The sequence below is a fragment of the Phycodurus eques genome, chromosome 20 (genome assembly GCF_024500275.1).
Source record: "Phycodurus eques isolate BA_2022a chromosome 20, UOR_Pequ_1.1, whole genome shotgun sequence".
NCBI lineage: Eukaryota > Metazoa > Chordata > Actinopteri > Syngnathiformes > Syngnathidae > Phycodurus > Phycodurus eques.
The window spans coordinates 3,610,808-3,635,180 of record NC_084544.1 but is presented as its reverse complement, the minus strand read 5'-3'; the positions used below and the strand labels follow the sequence as shown (position 1 = coordinate 3,635,180).

Below are 24,373 nucleotides of genomic sequence, written 5' to 3'. Positions count from 1 at the left end.
CGTGTGTGCGTGCATGCATGTGTGATGAAGGCCTGTTATCGGTCCAGTAAATGCCAGCCTCATTGATAAGCGTGTCTGTTCCGTGTGATGCAAAGAAATGAAAAGGAGCTTGAACGCGCGACAACAACGTCACCAAGCTCGTCTCTGATTGGACGATCACGTTGCCTTCGCAAAGCAACGTCACCTCACAGGTAGCGCTTAATATTTGAAATCCCTCCCTATCAGGCTGTCATTGACGGCACAGAGTCGTGTTCCAAAACAATCTCTCATTTAACTGATGTGTCAACTACATAGTCTACCATATTAAAAAAAAAAAAAATCCCATATAGTGTTAAGAGAGTATTCGATTAATTGTTACTGGCCATTATATAAAAATCCCAATATAGCATACAATTAATCGATTTAGCGCTAGAGTCAACTAGTTTCAGCCAGTGAGAAAACTATATAATCCAACATATAAAAATACTTATGTAGTAATTATAGAGAATTTGGTTAGTTGTTTCAACACGAGGGTGAACTATATCGCCCACTATATAAAAATCCCTTTACATTATCGTGATTAGGGAGTAAGGAATGAGCTGAATGTTCCCGAACGGGATTTTTAAGGCACTCCGGTTTGGTACCTAAATGTGGGCGGAGCTAGTCACAGCGCAGTCTGTTGATTGGTGGACAGACAGGAAGCCATGTGACACGTGCAGCTTTAGAACGTTTATTTAACAAAGTCAAGGTGACAGTTGAAACATGACAGTGAGAAGGACAGCGATGACTGAGAGGCGCCACCGATGGGTGCTGCAGCTGTGTGACACCCGTGAGGACCTCACGACACAACGCTTTCACGTCAGAACACAATAATTCCCTTTTTTTTTTTTTTAAACCAGATTTTTATTGTTCTACTTTGTTGCTTAGGCTCGCAGTGAGAGCTTTTTATCAGTATCAGCCGTTAGCCTGCTAGTTGGACAAGAGAAGACGGGATTTGTGAGGTGATGTAAAGTGTTGTAAAATGTTTTAAAGTCAATTAGGACGAGTTGTAAAATGTTGAATTGTAAAGTGTTTGAACACGTTGTCATATGTTGTGCTTCAAAGTGTTATAAACTATAGTAAAGTGTTGTAAACTGTTAAGCATTGTAAAATGTGGTTAGGTGTTGAAAAGTGTTTTAAAATGTAATCAGATGGACTGTAACGTGTTGTAAAGTGTTGTTGGGTGTTGTAAAGTGTAGTAAGGTGAAGTAAAGTGTCGTCAAATGTTAAGTGCTGTAAAGCACTGTAAAATGTTAAGTGTAGTAACATGTTGTATTATAACATGTTGTAAAATGTTGTACAGTGCTGTCAAGTTTTTGTAAGTGTTGTAAAATGCTGTAAAGTGTTGCAAAATGTAGTAACGTATTGTAAAATGTAACGTAAATTGCTGTACAGCGCTGCTAAGTTTTGTAAATGTTAAGTGTTGTAAGGTTTCGTTAAGTGTTGTAAAGTGTCATTAAGTGTTGTAAAATGTTGCAAAATGTAGTAACATGCATCCATCCATTTTCTTTACCGCTTATCCACGACAAACATCCAGTATTTTAACATGCAACATGTAAATTGCTGTAAATTGTTGTTAAGCGTTGTCGTGTCGGCAAGTGTTGCAAAATGTAGTCAAACGTAGTAAAGCGTTGTGATCGTGAAAGTGGTGAGGCGTCCCCACAGGCGCAGGCGCAGGCGCAGCGCGTTCAGTAGCAGCGCAGGAAGAAAGTGTTGCACGCCGTCCCTCGCAGGCAGTCGCACAGCCGGCCGATTCGAGGGCCGTGTTTCATGGCGCAGCGTTCGCCGACGTCACACTTTTGACACACAGGACACGCCCAAATCAACTTCGTCATCGAAGTACGAGAGCGCCTTTTCGTAAGGATGTCATGAGATGAGCTGTGATTGACAGCCGTCACTCATGTTCTCACCCTGGGGATGACGCTAGCCTTCTTCTCCACCGACAGACCCGCTTGGCTTTCTGCCTCGTCCAGGAAGCCCTGCAGCAACTCCGCCTGCACACACACACGCACGCACGCACGCACACACACACACACAGCAGTATCAATAGAGACGATGTCCTGTGGCGTGTGCGTGTGATGAGGTGTCGACAGTGTGAAACACGTCAGTGTAAGTTTGCTGTGTTGGTGAGCTGCTAATGAGTAGAAATGACTTTAATGAGCCGCCTCATTAAAATCAGCTTTCCTTCACGTGATTGGTTCCAATGGTTTCCCTCCAATTGTGTCTAATTACTGAGAAATTCAACCTGGCAACCCAGTCATTGATTAACAGACAATTAGACGTAAAGAAATGTGTGTAAAGATGATTGATTTTTTTTCAACAACTTGACACTTCGCCATCATTTTATGTATTTTTTTCATGTGTGTATTTATATTTGAGCTGTTCTTACACTTTTATTGCATTTTGTTTTCTTATTATTATTTGCTGACTTACCAACTGCATTCTGTGTCTATGTTCTACATTGGATTACTGAAATACAATCGCACACGCACACGCACACACACACACACACACACACACACATACATATGTATTTGCAAACACACATGAAAAAAATGAAAACACACACACATACTGACCAGGTCGTTGTTTGCAAGTCGTAAGAGTTTGTCCTCGTCGGGCACGGCCGGAATCTGCGTGTCGGTGGTCAACCTTTGACCCCGGCAGAGGACCGTCAATAGGGACAGACACACATACAGGAACAGATAGACTCGCACGCTCTCCATCTCACCTGAAAAAAAATAAAATGAAATACAGCGAACACCAGACACGCAGTTGTCGATTTTCTATAGCGAACCTGGACTACGTTTTGGAGGTTTGGGCGGAAACCAGAGTACCCGCAGAAAAGCCACGCAAGCACGGGACCCATGCTTGCGTGTCTTTTCCGTGGCTAATCCAGCAAACTCCACACAGTAAAGCCAGAGCAGGGATTCAACCCTGAACCTCAGAACTGCGAGGCAGACTCACTCTTCAAAGACAATCAAGAGAAATTCACAAGTCAGATATCGTCACCTCGTTCTCGACTGTCAGCTTCTTCTTCTTCTCGTTCTTGTCGTCGTTGTCGGCGTTCTTCAAGTGTTGCGTGGCGCTGTGGCGCCTTCGCCTTTATGCGCTCCTCTCTCTCCTCCCGCCTTTGCCTTCGTCATTCGTCACGTCACAAAGGTGGCGTCTCGCGGCGTCGCTGATGGATGAAGACGCCGCCTGCTCAATATTCAACAGGTCGCCGCCGCAAGGTGACCCGACGCCGTGTCAAGCGCCCGCTCGCAAAGTGGGACAAAACAAGTGTGTGTGTGTTTGTTTGTTGAAGGCAATGACAAGCGACGAAGCGCTCGCCCGCAAAGGCCAATGGGAATCGGCCTTAAATCCGAAGTTCTGCACCCACATGCGCCCTGGACCAGGAAAACACCCGGCCTAGATGGTTTCCCTTCGTCACGGGCGAATGCATCTTGTTTCGCAAAAAATAATAATAATAATAATTCAAACACAACATCAACACAACTCCGCCCACACTGTGACAGAGGTCAGAGGTCAAGCCAATCACTGTGATCTTCCCGATGTCCACCAGGTGGCTACTTGCAACCTGTCACTACGACCTTCGACCTCATCAATCAGTAACAAAAACAAACAACAAATCAACAAAACACTTGGTGGACAATAGAGGATGAGGATGTGTTCACATGAGTGCGCGTGTGTCTTTCTGAGTGTGTATACCGGTGTGCGTGGTTGATTGTGTGTCATTGCGCCTGCGTGTGTTAGTGTGTGTTTGCGTGTATTTGAATGTGTGTGTTCATTTGTGTTTATGGTTATATCCGTGTGCGCTTGTAAATTTGCATCTGTTTGTGTGTATTTGCATCTGTATGTGTGTACGTTTACGTGTTTGTCAGTGACCTTGCCAAGAAGACAAACGATTGTCTCTTTCAAGTTATTCGGCATTAAAAAAACATTTTGTCATCTTTGACGCCATCGGAGCTCGTGGCGGTGTCGGCCCACGAGGCTCACGTCCAAAAAAGCCCTTGGGGTCGTCTCGTTCCCAGCATGCTTTGCGTTCCTATTTTTGTTTTTGTTTTTAATTCATGCTTTGCATTCTGGAGAAGACTTGCAGAAGCGTCTCGTTGTTCTCGTGATGACATCATCGTCACGCCACGTGTCACACAAACTGCACATGAAAATAAACAACACTCCCCAGGCGGCTGACAACCCCCCCGAATCCCAACGCACGCACCTCGTCAACACTCGCACGCCACATAAGGAAGTTTGTGCGTGCATATGTGTGTTTGTGTATGATTGTGTGTTTCCATGTGTGTGCATGCATGTGTGATTGCGTGTGAGTGTGAGCATGTGCATGAGCGCGTGTGAGTGTGCATGTGTGCAAAAGTGCCAAATGTTACAATTTAATGTATAGACTAAGTATATACTGTAAAGTGTATTTATCATATATTTAAAGAGCCGAAGGTGGAAATAACAAAAGCAGACGAATGGCCAGCATAGAGCCCAAAGGGTTAATAGTAAAGTGTTTATTGTTTTTTTTTTCCCAAACAAAACATACACACAGTGAAATGATGTATGAAATTATGCTCAACGTCAACTTTTCATAACCGTAAAAGAAAAAACTTTAAATTCATATTTATTCATTTGTCAACTGCCTGAACAATGATTGCTTGTAATCTTAACTAAAATATTTATTAGACATCATTCAAAGTCACGCAAACCAAACTTTAAGAATAGACTTTTGTCTGCGTGAAACTGGTGTGTATGCGTGTGTGTCACACATGCGATTGTGGGGGGGGGGGGGGGGGGGGGGGGCGGCACTGCAGGGTCACGTGTGTGTTTCCATGGCAACCATCATCATCATCATCATCATCATGCCCTGCACAGGAGGTCAAGAAGAAGATAAACACAACAACATGTAAGCATGTTAGCATATTAGCATTGGAGTGCGTGAGTTTGTTTATTCACACGCACTCACACGCGAACACACGCGCACACGAGTGCGCACACACATTTCGCTTAGTCAGCGTTTGTATAAAAAAAAACAGTTCATGTGAAAATGGATCTGATAGGCACGTCATAAGCTTCACGTATAAATAACACACATACATGAAACATCCGTGACTTCTGTGAACCGTTACACCCCTGATATATATATGTATATATATATTATATTATATTATATTACATTATATTCTATACAAACCACAAATGATATGCAATTAAGGATTTTAGATGTGATGCGGTGGTTGTGTGAAGGTCATTGTTGTCTCACCGAGCAGATGAAGGTCGAGGTTGAAGCGTTGCGCATCGTGACTCCGCCCCTCTCTTGCTGGGTGGCCGTGGTAACGTCCACTTGATCTTCATACTGGTCCTGGTCCCAGTCTTCGTCCTGGTCCTCCTGTGAATCCAGCAGGTGCTTCCTGTCCTTTAGGAATTTCTCCAGGTCATCACTGCTTGTGTTACCTATACACACGCACACGCGCGCACACACACACACACACACACGACAGCAATCAGAGGGCGTGCTTGTGTGTATACGTGCATGTGTGTGTGTGTGTGTGTTTGCTTTGCCGACTATGCACGCCTATGCAAGCCGACTCACTGAAGAAGCTGTAGCGGAGTGTTGAGTTGTAGTCATCGTACTCGTAGTCTGGAGAAGATGTTGTCACCTCAGCCTCACAACCTGAACACACACACACACACACACTTACACACCTGAAAACAACATGCACTACTACACGGTTTCCATGGAGACCAGCTGATAAGATGGCTGGAACACAAGTGGGAGTCTGATCATGACATATTGAGAAAACATTGCGATGAATCACACAAACATGCGCACGCAGCAACTGACTACAGTAATGGGAAACACTGACGCTTGGAGATCATCCATGTGTGTGCGTGCGTGCGTGTGAGAGAGAGAAAACCGTGATGACCTGCACACACACACACACACACACACACACACACACATTGAAGAACATTTAACAGGCAACATCTGTCGGAATAGCTAACGAATGGGAAAACACAACTGTAGCTCCTTCGTGTGCGCGCGTGACATGATGATAACACGTCAACACGCGGACATACTGATGGGAAGTGAAGCGTATTGATTATATTTAGTGAGGGGGCGTGTCCTGATGTCATCAACTGTCAGTCACACAGCTTCTCATCACACCAATGTGAAGGATGATGTGATTGACAGCTGACACACACCTCCCGCCCCAGTCAAGTCCTGCTGTGTGTGTGTGTGTGGGGGGGGGGGGGGGGGGGAGACTTTGTTAACTTGTTAACACACACACACACATTGAAGAACATTGAACATGACAATGAAACAGTGCAGACTTCATTGTGCGAGTGAGCAAAAGTGTTAACAGCACACACATTAAAGGGAAAGTAAGTTAAACAAGTGCTGTTCACGCCAACTGACCATGTGATTAATTTCCCCTTCGTACAGTTACAGACACACACACACACACACACACACACACAACGTAAGTGTGAGGACTCACCAGTGGTGATGAAGAGGACGAGTGTGAGTGCAGACACACACGACGACGACATGCTGCACTGACTTGTTGCATGCATGTGTGTGTGTGTGTGTGTGTGTGTGTGTGTGTGAGAGTGTGTGTGTGTTCAACTACAGGGAAGATGAGTGGGCGGGGCCAGGCCATGGTTGGGGGGCCGAGGGAGGGGATGGGCGGGGTGTCTACGGGGGCTGTTGTGGTCTTCCTGCCAAGTTCGGTTGGTGGCTTGCCAAAAGATGTCCACAAGAACTTTATGCTTCTTCTTCTTCTTCTTTGTCAGCAGGTCACACAGTCTTCACCAACTACGTCAACCACAAAAACTGCATCGACCACACCAACTACAGCAAAATAACTCACCTACGAAAACAAAACCTAATCCCAACGACAAAAGCGACGTCCATTTTGGATGATCGACTCAATGAATGAACTGCAGGCCAATTAACCCAAATACATGGAATTAAACGACACTAACGTCCACCAACGACATCGACTGGATCAACTACAGCTAACGAACTGACCCTATTGAGTCAATTGCACTTGTTGAACAATCTGGACTGACTTCACATCCACTTTTTTTTTTTTTTTTTAACACCAACTGCTGTGTGCATAACAAAAGCTCTTTGTTTAACTCAAGCGCAGCTGGACGCTCAACAATAGACTGACCACACACACAAGCACGCATATAGTTCCTGTGTGTGTCATCTTTTTTCCGTTCTCAGGGCAAAGCACCTGAGCGTAACGCTGATGAATAATTTGATCGGGATGATGTCATCAGAGGTGAAAGGTCAGGGAAAGGAGGTTTGGCGAAAGTAGGCGCAGGCTGGTGCCAGTTGCGTTGGGCCTTGAGGGGCAGATTTTTTTTTGCAATCAGCCCTGTTTTGTTTTGTGAGTGTAGAATGGAATTTTTCTCAAGAAAAAAAAAAAAAAAAAAAAAAGGTTAGATACAAAAAAATGAATTGAAAAGTTCATGCCACACAAAAGGATGGATGGATTAGTAGAGGGATGGATGGAGGATGGGTGGATGAGGCATGATAAATTAGTCTTAAGTAAATGTCAACGTAATCTAAAATGAAAAACAAATTTAGATGTCACATTTGGTATAAGTAATATTAGCTATAATTATGCTAGAGTAATAATTGTACAATGAGTACAAAGTGGCAAGAAAAATATTGACAGTAATGAGTTATAATACACTCAATATTTACATTGTATCACATCTGTTGACATGCATAAAGTGTATACATAATAATTCTATTGCACGTTAAAATTTAAGAGAAATTACATATATTTTAAAAAATAATGAGAATGTAAATGTGCTTATGATAACAATATAGATAATTGTAATGACATATTCTGCAGTTGCATTATTTGGTTGAACTGCATCGTGGGAAAAATAAGATAACTGATGACAGGACATCATGTCACACACATGCTGGGAGTGTGAGGGGGGCTGGGGAGGGGGGGGGGGGGTGACTCCCCAGTGGGGAGTGTGTGTATCCTGTAAACATGTCAATAAAACATGTGTGCTTCACATTGTGTTTCCTTTCAACACACACACACACAACTCAGGAAGTGGAGTGCACAATACAAAGTAAAACAGAAAAGAGAAAAAGAAAGACGTGACGACACAGTCACGTTACACCTTCCCCGTGTGACAACGGGGCACAGCGGGGGTCAGAGTGCACGGAAGTCGTTCGTTCCCATCATGCATCTGGCAGCTGGTCAACCAACTGGGGGAGGCGTCCTCCAGAGGTCGCTGGCGTGCCCCAGGGCATGCTGGGAAAGCTGTGGGTTCTCATGGACTCTAAATTTAACCGCAGCAGCAGGAGAAGAGAAGGTTCCGACACTCTGTGAACGCAGCACGGTATGCGAGTGTTCGCGTCACAGTCGCACGTGCACACGCACGCACACACACACTGAGGGATGTGGTCACGCGTGGGAAGATAAGGTTATAAAAAAAAATATATATAAAAAAAATATATTAAAAAAAAAAGTTTAACAAGTTAAAATGTGCGTATAAACTAGCTTCTTTTAACAATGTTGGTTTTCTTATTTTATTTTTTATAATCCATTTAATTATTCGATTAGTAGAGCACCTTAGTCTTTTTTGTAAAATTTAATTGTATCATTATTTTCAAAAGATTTGATTATTTCATTATTTTATTATTAATTATCAAATTGTTGTAAAAAGATTTGAGTAATATACTGTACTACTTATAATGAAATTGTTTAATCAACTAAAACCACGTCATTTTTGTCATATTTATTTTAGTGTAATATTTAAATAATGCAATTTAATCAAAGTTGGAAGTTTGTAGTCATATTTTTACTATGCACAATAAATGAATAAATTATTTTTTAAATTATCCATCCATTTTCTGAGCCGCTTCTCCTCACTAGGGTCACGGGGGTGCTGGAGCCTATCCCAGCTGTCATCGGGCAGGAGGCGGGGTACATCCTGAACTTGTTGCCAGCCAATCGCAGGGCACATACAAACAACCAACCATTCGCACTCACAGTCACACCTACGGGCAATTTAGAGTTTCCAATTAATGCATGTTTTTGGGATGTGGGAGGAAACCGGAGTGCCCGGAGAAAACCCACAGAGGCACGGGGAGACCATGCAAACTCCACACAGGCGGGGCCAGGGATTGAACCCGGGTCCTCAGAACTGTGAGTCATCCACCGTGCCGCCCTATTTTAATTAACGGATTTTATTTAAAAAAAAACAAAAAAACGGTTAATCTGTTCTGGCATAAAAGGGATACAGATATTGCTTTCTGTTTGACCTAACAGCCAGACAAGGACAAAAAAAATAGAAAATAAATGAATGAATTTAAAAAAAGAATAATGAACGCAAACATTTTGAAAGAAATCTGAATAAACGAAAGAAGATGGATAGACTATAAAAGTCAACTTGAGCAGAGACAAAAATATATTTTAATAATTCTCAGAATTGAGGGAACAAATTTTAAGTTCTCAAGTGAACAGTAACAGGGTGTAAATATTGCATCAGACCACTGGGTGCCGCCAAATTCACAAAGGCTGTGCTGGGAATGATCCACTCATTCCCGACTCACTGTATCCACAGTGGACCAAGATAGCTCCCGAAAGCTTCCACCAAAAAAATCCTTATGACGTGATTACAGAGTACTTGAGTAATCGTTTCAGCCCCACAGTCAACTATATTCCACTATGTAGTGATTTGGAAGTAGGGAATGAGTGACTGTGTTCGGGATCATTCGCCATTATCACTGTATGGAGATGTTGGCGCAGTGGTTATTTAGTGATGTCCAAACACGTTACGACGTCATCGGGTGCTCGCCTTCCTCGCCGGTCAAGTCGATTTTCTCCTGGTGCTCTTTGTGCAGCACCAGTAGAAGCTGAATTTCCCTAGCGGGAGGAGGACCAGGAGGATCGGGACGTGGATCGGGTTTAGGGTCAGGGTCCAGACAAAGAAGAGGTTTGGGGAGCTCCAGAGGTATATTCAGCTTGTTGACCAGCGTTTGGATTATCTGGTCGGCGTCCTTCTGCTCCTTCTGCAGGTGACATACTGCCGCAAACGACCTGATGGGACAGTTGCCATAGCAACATTGTCACTAGGACATAGGTCAGAATACGTGTATCTCGAACCGTCATTCCCTATAGAAATGAATGGGAATTACATTAATCCATTTCAGCACCCCCCTTCCCCTCCCACCCAAAAAACAAAATGTAAGATGCAATTCTCTTTGTTTGACGTTTAGTTTTAGAGTAAACTTCAGCCTAAGTCTCGTTGTTAAAGAATTGACCAATGTATCGAGCAGTTAGATGCAGATACATGTATTGTTGCAACCCGAAAAGAAAGTCCAAAATGAGATGAAAGCAGCAACACAAAGTCTCCAAACCTTCTCAAGATGTTGACGTCTGAAGTCAGCGTGGACGACACCTCACTGAGCCAGCAGGCCAACATCAGAGCCAGCTGGTCCAGACCCAGACCGTCCAGACCCCCGTGCTGCACCAGATGGTTCCAACGAACCTTTCTCCCACACAAGCAGAAGACAAGAGTCAACTTTCACCTTCATGTTTATTCCTCACACGAGGTAGGGATGGCTGATATAGGCCTTAAAATGACTGTTTAAATAACTTTTTCCACCCCACACAAAATCCGGTATCTACCTGCAGGAATTTGTGGAGAACAGGCTTGACGCAGACGTCTAGCGGCTGCAGGCGGCAGCTGCATCCGGCGGGAATGAAGATGGCGTCCGTGGAGGCGGAGCTCAGATAGAACTTGAACTCGTCCGTGGTGTGACCCCGATGGACGTCCACCATCAGCAGGGACTTGCCGTACGGCACCACGTGGGGGCACCACACCTGCAAAAAGGGGCAGGTTGTGACATCACAAAAAGTTCATCCAGCACTTATACTCAGTGGCAGGTGCTACATGAATAAAGTGACCTCCCTCTTCCATTTAATTTTTTATGTCATCCTCAGTGGAAAATCCCTGATCTAAAGTTTTCAATTCACCCAAGAAGCATACTTTTGAAATGTGGGACCAAAAACCCACTTGATCACAGGGAGATCATGCAACGTCTGCGCAGGAAGGGCGAGGCAGAGGCGCTGCTAACCACTCACCCACTGTGCTGCCATCAAACAAACAAACAAACAAACAAACAAACGTGGTCATACCTTGTGCGTCCACGTGAATAGCCGCCGGCTGTCGCTGAAGCCGTCGTGGCGGGCCTCTAGCAGCACGTTGTTGGGGAACCCGGCGGGAACGCGCACCGGCGATCCGCGGAAAAAGAGCACAGGCGGGAGGAATGTTCCGTCCGACAGCGCCGACAGAACCACGTCGAAGAGCGGGGTCTGCGTGGGAGAACCCATCAGCTGGAAGGCTGACGCTTTCTGGCTGGAGAACAGGTCGGCGTCCACGAAGATGGACAGCTCATCCATGAAGCCCACGCATCGAGGGCGGAGAGCCGCGCTCTGGATCTGATGGGCGATTGGCCGATCAGTTTGTCGAGGGCAACACGATTAGTCAACAAAAAAAGACATCGGCAAAAGATCGCAGCAACTACTCTGCGTCTTACGAGTGGCCCGCCTTAGGAGGTTTTTGACTTACGAGCTGTCATTAATTAGGGGGAAAAAAAGGTTCTCAAAAGATATTGGAAAGAATCAAACTCGTTTTTTTGTAATTACTCCACATTTGTATTCATATGTTGGATATGTGTCTTTTGAGGGGCATGGCCAAGTGAGTGACATCAGGGGCTGGTTATCTTGGTGTTAGAGCGAGTTGAGGAGTTTCATTTCGACAAAAGCAGTGATTTGATGTCATATTGGTCACAAGGAAGTATGTTGGTGCGAGCTGAGGAGTTTCAGTTGGATAAAAATAGTGATTTGCCGCCATCTTGGTGACAAGAAACTATGTTGAACAGAGTTGAGAGCTTCATTTAGAGAAAAATGCAGTGCTTTGCCGCTATCTTGCTAACATGAAACTATGTTGGAGTGAGTTGAGGAGTTCTATTTAGATAAAAGTGTGCTTTGCCGACATCTTGTAAAGTGGCGGCGTGTCTGAAGCTTGCTCCTAACTCCGATTTTGGCTCGCAACGCAAAGCATAAAAAAATAATAATAATTCAACTTAGCAACGGTTTGTAACTTGAAAAACTGTTAAGTTGGGGCACTCATAAGCCAAGGCACCACTGTAAAGTATTTACTCGAATTGCAGTGACCTCATTAGTTTGTATTGTGTGTAATTTAAGTGACGACTCACTTGCGAGCACAACGAGAGAATGACGGCGGTGCTCTTCTCCATGACCATGTCCATGACTTTCTCGGGCAGGCGTCCGTTATTGTCGCTGGGCTGCAAGTAGAGGTGGGTAGAGTAGCCAAATATTGTACTCAAGTAAGAGTACTGTTACTTTAGAATAATATGACTCAAGGCAAAGTAAAAAGTCATCATCCAAGTATTTACTTGAGTCAGAAAGTACTCAATGAAAAAACTACTCAAGTAAAGAGTAATTTGTGAGTAACTTGTGATTGAGTCGACACACAACTGCCACCACTTTAAATTTTAACTGCCAAAAAACCAACAACACATGCTTTGGGCCCTACAGAAACTTTATTTGCTTTATTCACTTAAATGACTTCATGAAGAAGCTGTTTGCTGACCGGACTTAGTGATTGTGTGTGTGTGCTAATTTTGCCGCATCCACTGCCAAACCAACAGCAAAAACATCTGCACCTTACTGCAAGGTGTTTTCTCAAGTTATAAGTGGGCTGAAATGTCCAAGTTTGGGAAGTCACAATTTAAGAGCTCCATGACAAAGCTGCTGTTTTCTGGTCTATAAACACACTTGCGCGGCTGTGTGCCCCCCCCCCCCTCCCCAAAATGAGTCATTTTGATTGGCTCGCTAAGGCTACGTGCGCGGTCATGTGACGGCCTTTTGTTGTCTGATTGGTGAATTGGAGACAAATGACATTAGTGTTCACGTTTGATTGGCACAACGGGGGCCCTATGCGGAAGTCGAAAATGGAGTCTAAGAATAGATGTGCACACGCATGAATGGACAAATAAATGTAGCGAACGGTATGTCGATCATTGTAACGGAGTAAAAGTATTGATCCTTCTTCACATAAATAGTCAAGTAAAAATTACAGTGCATTTAAAGTATTCTGACAAGTACAGTTTATCGAAAATGTTACTTGAGTAAATGTAACGGGAGTAAATGTAGCGCGTTACTACACACCTCCGGCTGCAGGTGTCGGCACATGAGTTCGACGGCGCGACGGTAGCGCTCGGCCTCGCGGCTGCTCTCGGGCAGCACGCAGGCGCCGGTCCGCAGTAGGACGTCCTTGCTGACGCGCAGCTGCTGCTCATGACGGATCAGCACCCACGTTGCCACGCGCCACTCCCACTCTGCCAGCAGGTCGTTGTTTTGTTGCGGATGGGGAGGAGGAGCAGGAAGAGGAGGAGGAGGAGGAGCCAGCTGTGATAGAAGAACAACAGTCCGCCATCCTACTGATATTTACAGTACCGTAATTAGCAACAGAGAAATAGAGTTAGAGAGCTGGCGATACCTGGAGATAGAGTTAGAGAGAGAAATAGCGATGGAGTTAAAGAGAGAAAGAGGGCGGGAGAGCGAGAGAAACGCCGTGAATTGACATCTTCCGTCTGTCTCACCTCTTCAGGCGTTGGTGGGCGGGGCTTCAGGAACTTGATGGTCATGGCGGCCGGAGAGGATAGGTCGCAGGGGGAGGAGAGCGCTTTGACTGACAGCCGGCTGGAGGGCTGGCGAGGTGCAACCAGGCGGATGGGGATGAACGCTCCTCCTTCAACTGCCGATGACGTCGACACACGGAGACGGGCGGGGCAACGAAAGATAACTTTCTTGACGGTAGGGCTGGGAGACACGGGCCAAAAATCAGACTTGAATCCTTTGAACTGAGGAACTCCAATTTGAAAAGTTGGCAGTGAATGAGTTTATATAAAAAAATGAATTATATTCATAAATGTCACATCATAAAATGAGCTATCTATCGAAGAGCGGCGTTGTACCGTCTCCAGCTCTTTCGCAAATCCTTTTGCATATAGAGTTGTACAGGTGAGCCAAGGAGAGTTACGGCTGGGAAGCTCGTACCTCGGGCTCAAAACTTTCCAATATTTGGAGAACGTATATTCCGCTCATTATGTCTGTTTTGGGGGAATTAAGGTTGCTAGTTGTTGGGTTTTTTTCCTTAATAAAAAAAGTCACTAGAGGGGTTGCAGAAGTCGCAAAGTTAGCAACACTGGCTATACTTTTGTAAATTAGCGCCTTTCTGCTTGCAGCCATGTTAATTGTAAGCAGTACATGTCAGCATGCTATGAAGTACGGAAACGTTAAAAAAAAAAAAAAAAAAAAAAAAAAAAGATGGTCATGACAAACTCAAATTAATCGATAAAGTCGATTAATCTCCCAGCACAAGATGCTGGTCAAGTGTGATGATGATTATAGATAGGAAGTTACATCGGGAGGGAGAAGGAGGATCTACCTGTTAGAGTTGCACGCTGGTTCCGTGTCGCTTAAAACGGTCTCGAAGGCATCTGAAACATCACAACAGCATGTCAACGACACCTCACGAGCGTCGCACGGATTCTGACAGCCCGTCTTCTAGAATGGCCTCCAAACATTTGCTCGTTTTTTGTGAGCAAACTATACTGCCCGGTCGGAGCAGTCACATTATCAATTGTCCTTCAATAACTTGAAGAGTTTAAATGTAAAAGCAGACATCTCCATGTTTTGTGAAATGCGTAAAATGTTTTTTTTTTTAAGTTTCTGGTTTCAGGCTAAAGTTAATAATTTTTATTTTAAATCGGAGGCTAATTTGGATATGTCTGCCAAAATCCTTTTTACATTTTTTATTGAAACGGTCTTTCAAGTAGGTCTTTGGTTATTTCTTTCGTCGCAAAACCAGACAACTCAAAGAAAGTACATAAGTAGAACAAAAAGAAAAGAGTCAAGTCCAACATTTTCACAAAATTATAAATTCACACTGAAATGGTATTAAGTATTATCTTAAACATTAATAACAGGTGAGTGTACTAGAACTACTGTCGTGAGCTAACTGTGAACCTTAACTTGAATTAACTTTCGGCTTAATCACACTTTATAGAACCAGTTTTATTTATTTACATTGTCTTTTATATTCATTTGAATTAATTAATATTATTTAATATTTAAAATGTGAAATATTTCTATTTTATAGTGCTTTCAAGTAGAACATGTAGTATTACCAGACGTGATGCACATGTGTCCCGGTTGCTCGGTCAGGTGAGTGGCCATCTTGTCTCCTACGTCGGTGCAAAATGAACACGAAGTGCAGCTCAGCTTCTCCTGTAGCCTGACACACACATATACACACACACACACAGTTTTTTGTAGCTGTCTGAAAACCATCTAAAGTGTGTCCGCGACTCACTTTTGGTCGCGACCTTGAGAATAACTGATTTAGACAATGTCAGAGTATGCGAATTGTGGAAAAATGTGGAATTTTTGTAATGTAGGATTGATTTGAATGTTGAAAAACATTCCCAGGGTGATTTGAATGTGACGAAACATTTGGAATCGGAAATGGTAATGATATGGGACTCTTTTTCATCGTATTGGAAATGAATGGGGACCTTTGGGTGTCATGGGAAACGTGGGAATTTTTGGAATGAGAAAAATAACGCCACCCCCTCTTCTGAATTTCTGGAATATGTACAATTTGGAACTGTTTGAATCGGTTGGTGAAACGTGTAAGTAATGAGATGCCGCTGTCTGCCTCACCGTGTGTGTGACTGGAACATGCTGGGGTAGTCGGGCTTCTTCTTGATGACAGTGTGCTCTCTGCGGGGACATGAGGATCAGACCAGAGAGAGACCTAAGCAAGCACACTAGCGTGCCGTGAGAGCTCATCAGGTGTGTCGCGGGAAACTGTTCAATTTCACTTGATTGACTGCTGACTTGATCATGTGATTGGCGTAGGCGGCGGAGCAGCACGTGGCAAACGGGCACAGCGAGCAGTGCACTCGAGACGGGAAGTGAGCGCTCAACTTCGGGATCGACTTCAGGCACTCCACACAGCGACGTGAAGGATGGGACACGTCTTCCTCTTCTTTGCTGAGGAATGTGAATGAAAAATAGACATAACATGAATCACATGTCAAGTGTGTGAGTGTGTGTGTGTGTGTGTACCTGTTGAGGTTTGACACCAGGTGAGCTAAACTCTCCCTCGGTTTCTTCTTGGGAACTTCCGGCGGGGGCGGTGCCTCCTCAACATCGACCACCTGGAGCACAGAAAAACACCCCCCAAAAAAACGTTTTGTCATATTTGTTCAAACGGTAAGTAGTATACGATAAATATCTTCACAGACCTTACACGCAGCCACTGCTCGAAATGTAACATCCTCACACTTGGCTCCTGCACCCACTGAGTACGTCCTGACAGACACCTACACACACACACACACAGGGACATTTCTGAGCGTAAAAAAATAAATAAAAAATCATCATATGACAACATCTTGGGTGGTGGCACAAGGAGAAGCAGGAGTACCCTGGTCCCTGGTTTAAGTCCAGTGACTTGCACGGGCATGATGTGGGTTCCGTGGTGCAGATTGTAGTGCTGCTGGCGCTCTTTGACACACAGGAAGTGAAGGCGACACTTCTTGCAGCTAAACACAAATTTTCTCTGGAAACGCGCACACACATGCACACAAATTGTTGAACTCAACATCGTTCATGAAGTTATTAAACGTATACAACACAGTATGCGTGTGTGTGTGTGTGTGTGTGTGTGTGTGAGTCACCTGATGCTTAGCAAAGTGCTGCATGAAGCAGGAGCTGCTGCGTAGGACCTTCAGACAGTAAGGACACAGCAGGTTCTTGGTGTTGCCGTGAAGCTCCTCAAAGTGACTCCACACGTCCGAGTAGAACGACGACCTAAAGTCACACACCTGCAACACACACTATTACTAGCAACGTGACACGATTTGTCAAAAATGCTGAGTCTGGTTGGAATGCCCACTTCAATCGGAGTACGAGTTATCCAAGTTGACGTGTGAAAATGACAGTCATGTTTCAAACCGCGCGTCGTGTCTTAAAAACTGAAATAGCGCAAATGGAACACTATTGGTGACGAGAGAAGTGTACACGAGAATAGTTCATGTACTTTAGTAATCAAATATTTCGTTCCTGAGTGTATTAGTTACAGGGGATTTTAGAGGCATTTGAAGTGCTCATTCCATCTTTATCAGAAAATTGCACAAAAATGGTTACCACTATTCCAGTGAACCCCTGCTATATCGCGGTTCACCAAAGATTTTTTTCTGGAACACACCTACCTCCACAGCGATTGTTTCTTGTTTTTTACAGCGTTTTACAATTTTTTTTTTTTTAAAGTGCTGGACACTACAGTATGGAAAACAAATATTGAGTCTATGCAATATAAGGATAAAATGTATAAAGGAAAATGAAGAAGTCTTGATAGATTTACAGTCTCTTGTTTTTTTTTTTGGTTTTGTTTTTTTTCCCTCAGTCTCTTGGGTTCTGACTGGCAGCTGGTAACGTCGCAGTCGTCCACTCTCGGATAGAACACTTCTAGTTTGCTTTTATGAAATCCCCCAAGCATCCTGTATCTTTGGGGGGGGGGGGGGGGGGCATTTGGTAGTGAGGAAGATCCTGAGCATTCAGAAAAGAAAACTCCTCCATATGTATGTTGAATGTAGCCACCTGAAAAGCTTGCATCCGTCGTCTACATGAGCACGTTGATGGTGGCTACCTGCACAGCTAGCAGCTTTGCGAAGGACGGAGTTACACGATCGTTGTATTGAGAATGCAAAACAAGTTGGTGTGCACACTCCAAAGTAACCGACTGTGGAACTCCATTCCTTAGACATTACTGCCATCACGTGGAATTTACAGCACACACCGCTTCTGAATACAGATGTTGTTGCGACTTTTGGCTTGTCCCATCGGGGGTTGCCACAGCGAGGCAATACAAGAACGTTTTTAAATACATTTACATGTGTTTAAAGTATGTGGGGGGGTGAAACATAACACTGTAAGATATTTTGCACATGTACTGAACACAAAAACCAACAACAAAAAAGTTGACAGACTACAGAACGCTTACAGAAAGTAAATAAATCTTCTCAAGATGCTTGCTTTTGGTCCATGGTGGCAACTGCAGTTACCGCACGTGTGTGTGCGTGCGTATCCCACCTGGCATACGTAGGGCATCTCTCCTGCTTCGTGCATGATCTTCATGTGCTGCAGGAAGACGGGCTCTGTGCCAAAATCCAGCTCACAGATCTTGCACTTGGCTGCAACACAAAGGATTGTGTGTTTGTTACACGCTGACATTGTGTGTGTATGTGTGTGTGTGTCCCTTCGCGGTACTGACCAGTGGGCTCGGGCCGCATGTGCACAGCCTCCACGTGGCACTGAAGTCTGAAGGGAGAGCTGAAGTGCCGGAAGCAGTGAGGACAAGCAGACACACGGTGCATGCGGCAGTCCTCTTCAGCCATCTTGGCGGCGTGCGTCTTCATATGAGATATCAGCCTGGGGTGGGAGGTGGGAGATCGGGTGGGGGTGGGGGTGGGGGTGGGGGGGTGTATGTGCAAAGTCTGACCTTCATTTGGGCATGCGCAAATCTTCCGTAAATCAATTTCGATTCAACACAAAAGATAATCAGTCTGCTTTCACGGAGCACTACAGAAATCAGAGAATTCTTATTATTGAGAGGCTGAAATTCTTTGAAATCAGACAATTTTAAGTTAATGTCTAAACGATTAATCGATAAGCAAAATAATTGTTGATTGATTTTACTGTATAATCAATTAATTGTTGCAACTCCCAATAATATTTTGCAATACATTTAAATGCAAAATACCTTTTTATCCGATTAATCGATGGAATAATTGATACAGTAATTGGTCCTAAAAAGATTCGTTTGGGGGTCTCACTTGATGTTATTGATTAGGGTCTCCGGACAGTGTATGCAGTGGTAGGGTCCAGCGTGTCCCTGGTTGTTCTTGACATGGTCAGTTACGAGACCGCGTCCCGGGTCGCATCCGTAGTAGAAGTCGTCCACCATGATGACCAGCTTGCCGCGCTCGGGCTGGATGAGCTGGGGGGAGCTCGGGCGCCGCGCGGGCCCCGGCGTGCGCTCGGACGGGGGGGCGGCGTCGGCAGCGGCCGGCCATAGGGAGGAGTTGGCTACAGGCTGAGGATAAGCGGGAGAAAAGACGTCACCTGATCTCCGTCGTCGTGCGGGTTTGATTGACAGGCTGCTGGCGTTTGACACTCACCGTGGACGCACTGGTTGCAGACTCTTTGCCGCCTTGCTTCACTTTGTTCTTCAGGCGCTTCTTGATGTTCTTCTTCTTCCTTATTAGCTTGAGTTTATTCACACTCTCGGTGACGACGGGACTGCACAGCTGGTCAGGAGGAAGTGACGTCATTCTCATGCTTTACATTCATTTTAGTTGGGTCGGGAAGAATTCACTCATTTCCTAACCCGTAATCACTCTATAGTGATCTTTTTCCAGTAGACCTGGATAGCTCCACCCAAAAAATACCTTTGTAGTGATTAGAGAATGAGTGAATGGTTACCAACACAGTATCTCCTGCTATTCCCTACTCCTGAATCACTATACAGTGGTGCCTTGAGATATGAAATTAATTTGTTCCGTGACCATGCTAGCATCTCAAAGGAGTTTGAAATCATCATTCCCCATTGAAATAAATGGAGATGCCATTCGGTTGTTCCAAAGACAAACCCCCCAAAAAATTACACAACTTTTCAATATGCTTTGTGGGATACATTGACGGCACTATACAGTATCTGGGAGAAATTATACTCAGTACACATTCCGACAGCACGACAAAATGGCCGACTCACTACAATATACTGTCGTGATTAGTGATTGGAGTGATTCCCAACACAGCGGTTGTCTTCACACTGCTCTCAGCTTCAACTTACACAAGTGAATGCCCGCAGCTCTGAGATCAACTTGTACTGCGATGCGCACGCCCCACACTTGAAAGGACGAGCAGGACCTGCACACGCACACACAAACACACCATCAGTGTGAAACAACAACAACATCGTTGTTCACTCCATGAACTGTGTCCTTTTTTTTCTCCTCACGATTGCGACAATTTCTACTACCTACACATGTACTCCGTTTATACCACACATATACATCATCTGTTGGGAGTATCAGGTCCCTTAACGTGTCTGACTTCCAATGCGCTGGTATTTCTCCCCCCCACGATCAATGTGACAAGCTGTGATTCACCTCCTAATCTTTATATTCTACTCAAAAGCCGTGCTGATTTCAAATCCAAAGCGGTGCAACGTCACCACCTACACGGATCTGTTAGTAATTACAGCCGTTTACAAACCTGAATTTCACAAACAAACTGGGTGAGACCCTCTACCGTAACTACCTGTTGAAAGGGAAAACAAAAATAGACGGATATATACATCGGACCCGGTAAACGGTTGGATTCCAGTTAAGTTAACAAATATAAACCTCCACGACAGCGAATGAGTTAACGTGGTAAAAAAAAATAATATTTATTTCATTTCTAAGGGAGACCCAAACTTTTGAATGGTAATGTGTATAAATTAATATGTACAAGTCAGCGTGATGTAAAATGAAGAGACTACAGTTGGTGCGCTTGTTTTCATGCCCTGGACTTAGATGTTAGAATAGGAGTTCTGGTATTGTTATAAATGATTGAAGCAAACCTTTGGGGATGTATTTTTTAGTTGCAACTGTAGGTCTGCAAGGGGCCTTGGGCGTTGAGGAATGAAGTGGAGGCTTCTGGGTATCGGCGTTCATCTGGTACTCATTTAAAACTTTGTGAGCGGCTTGACCCGAGACCACATCTGCACACACCATTCGTTCAAATACTTGGTATAAATGTTGAATATTGTCTCTGATGTGATGCCAGTGGTGAGTGTGGCGTACCCGTGATGACGGGGCTGTGGCCGGACGAGGAAGGAGACGGCACAATAGCCGCGCAGGTCGTCACCGTGACAAAGCCGCTGGATGTGCCGCCAGGATGGAATTGCAGCTTCAGCTCTGTACTGCCCCCTGTAGGATGTTACATTGCACAGGACATCAATTCAAAAGGTCACAACTGACTCGTGTTCACCTTTCGAGCCTTTAGTTAAAATGTTACAATGGAAACTAATGATCTACACATCCGTTATTGGCCTTAATGCAAAAGATTGATTCCAGTGGAGTTCCTTCCAATTTCTTGAATCTGTCACTCATTATTTCATTTTCAGTTGGCAATCGTTACTTTCAATTTGTCAGAGAGTGACGAGTGGCGCTCTTGTAAATGTGTTGGAAGCATTGCCTCCTTTGGCAACCGCTCTTCGTAAGCCAGGTTTTGCATATCCTTCCTCTTCCAATATAAAGAAAAAAACTATCCGAGTACCGGAAAAAAAATCCCGAAAGAGACTTCGGGCTGACTGACTTCTCACAGCAACAGTGAGAGGGGCTGGGGTCACTTTGCCTACACTGATGACTCAATACTGAAAACAATAAAATAATAATAACAAAAACAGCTCATCTTGCTGGTGTAAAGTCTTAGTGGTTTTGGAACTGTGACTTAAAAAAAATAAAAAATAAATAAATAAAACATCGGCCTCTGAAGAAAATGGCATTAAAAATTCTCTGATCAAAAATACAAAATTGAAAAACAGGCCACAGCACCCAGTTCGATTCTAATATTAAATTGGTCTTGTTTATGTGACCCATGGTCGTGGTCCGGACCGATTGTGGTTGCTAACAAGCTAAGATATCTTTACTGATGTTTATTACCAAACTTCTGAATGAAATATTCAAACCAAATTCAGTCCTGTGTGTTTTCCCATTTTGTATTTCTAATCTGAGGCTGAATTTGAAATATGACAAATCTGTCATTTGTTTTAGTTCTATTACAAAAACAAATAACTCAAGTCATTTTTTCGTTTGACTGCTTTTCGATTTCCAATTGAAAATGGAAAGCACGAACGCGACGCGGATTAGCTCGCTTATGGGTGAGGATTTTGTTCCAAACGGGTACAAATCCGAGCATCGTAGAAATGCGACTGACGTGCACTGACCTCCAGGCATCTGGGGGACACGGCGACCGTTCACCAAGAAGCTGAGACGAGCGCCCGACGACTAAACACCCACACACACGTTTACAAGAAGACAAGATGGCAGTGTGAGTCGATGAAGGCAAACCTTGTTAGTTACAAACATTATTAATAATAGCAATTAGTGTTACCTCCAGTGTGGTGTTGGGTGCGTGGGGGCTGCAGCTGCTGACCGCCTGCACGGGAACGTGGGTGGCATTCGCAGGCAGGGGGTTCTCTTCCTCATCGTCCTCATCTTCAACCCAAACCAAACATGAAATACTCTTGATGTATTCCATATCGTTGATTTAATTTCCACAAATGTCGACGGATTTGAAAAGTTCACCTTCATAGTGCGGCGACTCCTCCTCTCCTTCGTATTCCATCAGCACGTCAGAACAGGCGGCCATCGACACGCAGGATCACCTCCATTATTGACAGCATTAATTCCACCATTGATTCATTAGAACATGTAAACTCAGCAAATTGTTACTTCATGTGCGATCATACGTAATAGGTAGGACTGTCCCGATCCGATCCGGAAATCGGGGCCGATCATGTCATTTCCAATCGATCGGTATCGGGTGAAAAAGATCGGATTTCAACACTTTATTTATTTGTAATGGTCACTCAGCAACCTAATAATCCATCGGTACAACGATATTGCCGAATGGAACGGCAATAGCCTACTTTAATATTACACAATACACAACAGCCTACTTTAATATTACACAATATTACATTACAAAGTGAGAATACTCGTTAGCAGCTCTAGTAGGACAAAACTCTTATGTCATTCAATAGGCCATGCCCCTTAAAGGCACACGTGAAACACTGCAACTGTTGTTGCAACTAAGCTTGTCCCAATATACAGTAATAAAACCTGTTTATTTCTTTATATTCTCTTTAAATGTATATGTTTTATAAAATACAGGGCTTTTTTCCTTTCATTCTTTTTTTTTTGGGGGGGGGGGGCATTTTAATATGCAATCAACGAATTAAACTCTTTAGTCCAGGTAACAATGTAGCTCATTAATGTCTCCATTGATGACGTCACCGGTCTGAAATGTAAATTCATAAAATTCGTCTCATGTTCCAATATTGTTATAATTGCAAATATAAATCGATTCATTGTTGCTGCTGTTGAATTTGACTTACTAATCCACCTAAAAATAATACTGTCATTAAATCAACGTAATAAAACAGGAAATTGAAAATATTCACTTAGCACGGCTAGGAGGACAAAAATGACACAAAGTTAAGCACTGGCGTGTCTTTAAACATTGCCCTAACGCGCTGTGGAGAAAGTTATTGTTTTAATGTTCGTTGTTGTACTTTCCAAAGGGATAAAGTGAAAGGTGAGCGGCAGCAAGTAAACTGGGCGGATTGCCGTGGGACACTCGCTGTGCTCCCCCTCCTCAGCCTGCCGATGCTACATGCTAACGAGCTAGCCCGGCAGCTAAAATCCACCAGTGCTGTAAAAACTCTGCAAAATGACGTTTTTTTTTAAAAAGTTACACATACATTCTCTTACCTTTTCTTCGCCTTTAAAGTTTCGAATTAAGACGTATTTGAGTGAAATTGTAACCACAAAGTAGTGTGTCTTTTTCACACACACGAAAAAAGCAAGAAACAGCTCTTTGACTAGCAACTAGCACTTAGCCGCAGTCACGCTGCGTTTGGCGTGATAAGGCCGGTGTTTGCTGTGTATCCTTCCGCCCCTCCTCCTCACGTTGCTTGCCGCACTGCCTGGCGGAGGGATACACCTAGCTTTTGAAGCTATGCTAACAGTTCCTCGCCAGTCTACTTTCAACTCATCGTCCCGATTGATTGAAACAAACTTCACTTTCCACCGATTAAAACAACTAAGTATCTGATATTGTCATTTGTACAATTGTCAAAAAGGTGTGCTTGTGTACAATGTCAGCGTCTTCACTTTACATTGCCCAGTTGTCCAATTTACGTGATTAGCATCATAACATTTCTAATTTATACCGTAAGTACGAGTAAAAAAACAAAAAATACGTGCGTTTGTCCAGTTTCTGTCAGCTAAAGCAGTCCTTAAAGCTTATCGTTGTCGCATTTTTTAAAGGGACATTTAAAAAAAACAACAACATTTGAGAACAGATATTCCATGCAAAATTGTAGTGAATGCTAATTTGCTATAAGGGCTTTTGTAAAAATTAAAAGCTAAAAC

The 24,373-nt window shown here is 43.9% G+C and overlaps 3 protein-coding genes across 4 annotated transcripts; all 3 read right to left on the bottom strand.

Annotated features, from left to right (window-relative positions):
* Positions 1–695: 695 nt before the first annotated feature.
* cart4 (cocaine- and amphetamine-regulated transcript 4) lies at positions 696–3,084 on the bottom strand. Its single transcript, XM_061665075.1, has 4 exons — positions 3,031–3,084; positions 2,598–2,749; positions 1,929–2,012; positions 696–1,814 (listed from the first exon to the last, which is right to left on the bottom strand). The coding sequence occupies exons 2-4, from the start codon at positions 2,742–2,744 to the stop codon at positions 1,707–1,709; spliced, it is 339 nt and encodes a 112-aa protein (XP_061521059.1). The 5' UTR covers positions 2,745–2,749; positions 3,031–3,084; the 3' UTR covers positions 696–1,706.
* Positions 3,085–4,553: 1,469 nt separating this feature from the next.
* si:ch211-191i18.2 (uncharacterized protein LOC564095 homolog) lies at positions 4,554–6,642 on the bottom strand. The gene is made up of 4 exons (XM_061665350.1): positions 6,522–6,642; positions 5,612–5,692; positions 5,282–5,472; positions 4,554–4,885 (listed from the first exon to the last, which is right to left on the bottom strand). Exons 1-4 carry the CDS (start codon positions 6,595–6,597, stop codon positions 4,835–4,837), a joined length of 399 nt encoding a protein of 132 aa, XP_061521334.1. The 5' UTR covers positions 6,598–6,642; the 3' UTR covers positions 4,554–4,834.
* Positions 6,643–9,463: 2,821 nt separating this feature from the next.
* pogza (pogo transposable element derived with ZNF domain a) lies at positions 9,464–23,841 on the bottom strand. 2 transcript variants are annotated; one of them, XM_061665407.1, is made up of 26 exons: positions 23,711–23,841; positions 22,523–22,602; positions 22,329–22,432; positions 22,162–22,222; positions 21,017–21,142; positions 20,794–20,934; positions 20,020–20,096; positions 19,346–19,474; positions 19,001–19,260; positions 18,439–18,596; positions 18,258–18,358; positions 16,844–16,990; positions 16,591–16,725; positions 16,409–16,486; positions 16,230–16,321; positions 15,999–16,154; positions 15,822–15,881; positions 15,287–15,393; positions 14,545–14,596; positions 13,697–13,916; positions 13,263–13,502; positions 12,287–12,376; positions 11,205–11,507; positions 10,695–10,889; positions 10,424–10,554; positions 9,464–10,103 (listed from the first exon to the last, which is right to left on the bottom strand). In XM_061665407.1, the coding sequence occupies exons 2-26, from the start codon at positions 22,584–22,586 to the stop codon at positions 9,839–9,841; spliced, it is 3,492 nt and encodes a 1,163-aa protein (XP_061521391.1). In that variant the 5' UTR covers positions 22,587–22,602; positions 23,711–23,841; the 3' UTR covers positions 9,464–9,838. The 2 variants fall into 2 exon arrangements, with proteins under 2 accessions (XP_061521391.1, XP_061521393.1); XM_061665409.1 differs by having other exon boundaries at positions 10,100–10,178.
* Between the last annotated feature and the right edge of the window lie 532 nt (positions 23,842–24,373).

Coding starts and splice junctions, on each gene's coding strand:
- si:ch211-191i18.2 (XM_061665350.1), bottom strand. CDS start 6,597: ATGCATGCAACAAGTCAGTGCAGCATGTCGTCGTCGTGTGTGTCTGCA. Junction 5,473..5,611: donor ACTCCGCTACAGCTTCTTCA/GTGAGTCGGCTT, acceptor GCGTGTGTATAG/GTAACACAAGCAGTGATGAC. Junction 4,886..5,281: donor CCTCGACCTTCATCTGCTCG/GTGAGACAACAA, acceptor CCTCCTGTGCAG/GGCATGATGATGATGATGAT.
- cart4 (XM_061665075.1), bottom strand. CDS start 2,744: ATGGAGAGCGTGCGAGTCTATCTGTTCCTGTATGTGTGTCTGTCCCTA. Junction 2,013..2,597: donor GACTTGCAAACAACGACCTG/GTCAGTATGTGT, acceptor GTGTGTGTGCAG/GCGGAGTTGCTGCAGGGCTT. Junction 1,815..1,928: donor AGGCTAGCGTCATCCCCAGG/GTGAGAACATGA, acceptor GTGTGTCAAAAG/TGTGACGTCGGCGAACGCTG.
- pogza (XM_061665407.1), bottom strand. CDS start 22,586: ATGGCCGCCTGTTCTGACGTGCTGATGGAATACGAAGGAGAGGAGGAG. Junction 20,935..21,016: donor CCACAGCCCCGTCATCACGG/GTACGCCACACT, acceptor TGGTGTGTGCAG/ATGTGGTCTCGGGTCAAGCC. Junction 13,503..13,696: donor GCCCACCAACGCCTGAAGAG/GTGAGACAGACG, acceptor CTTCTATCACAG/CTGGCTCCTCCTCCTCCTCC.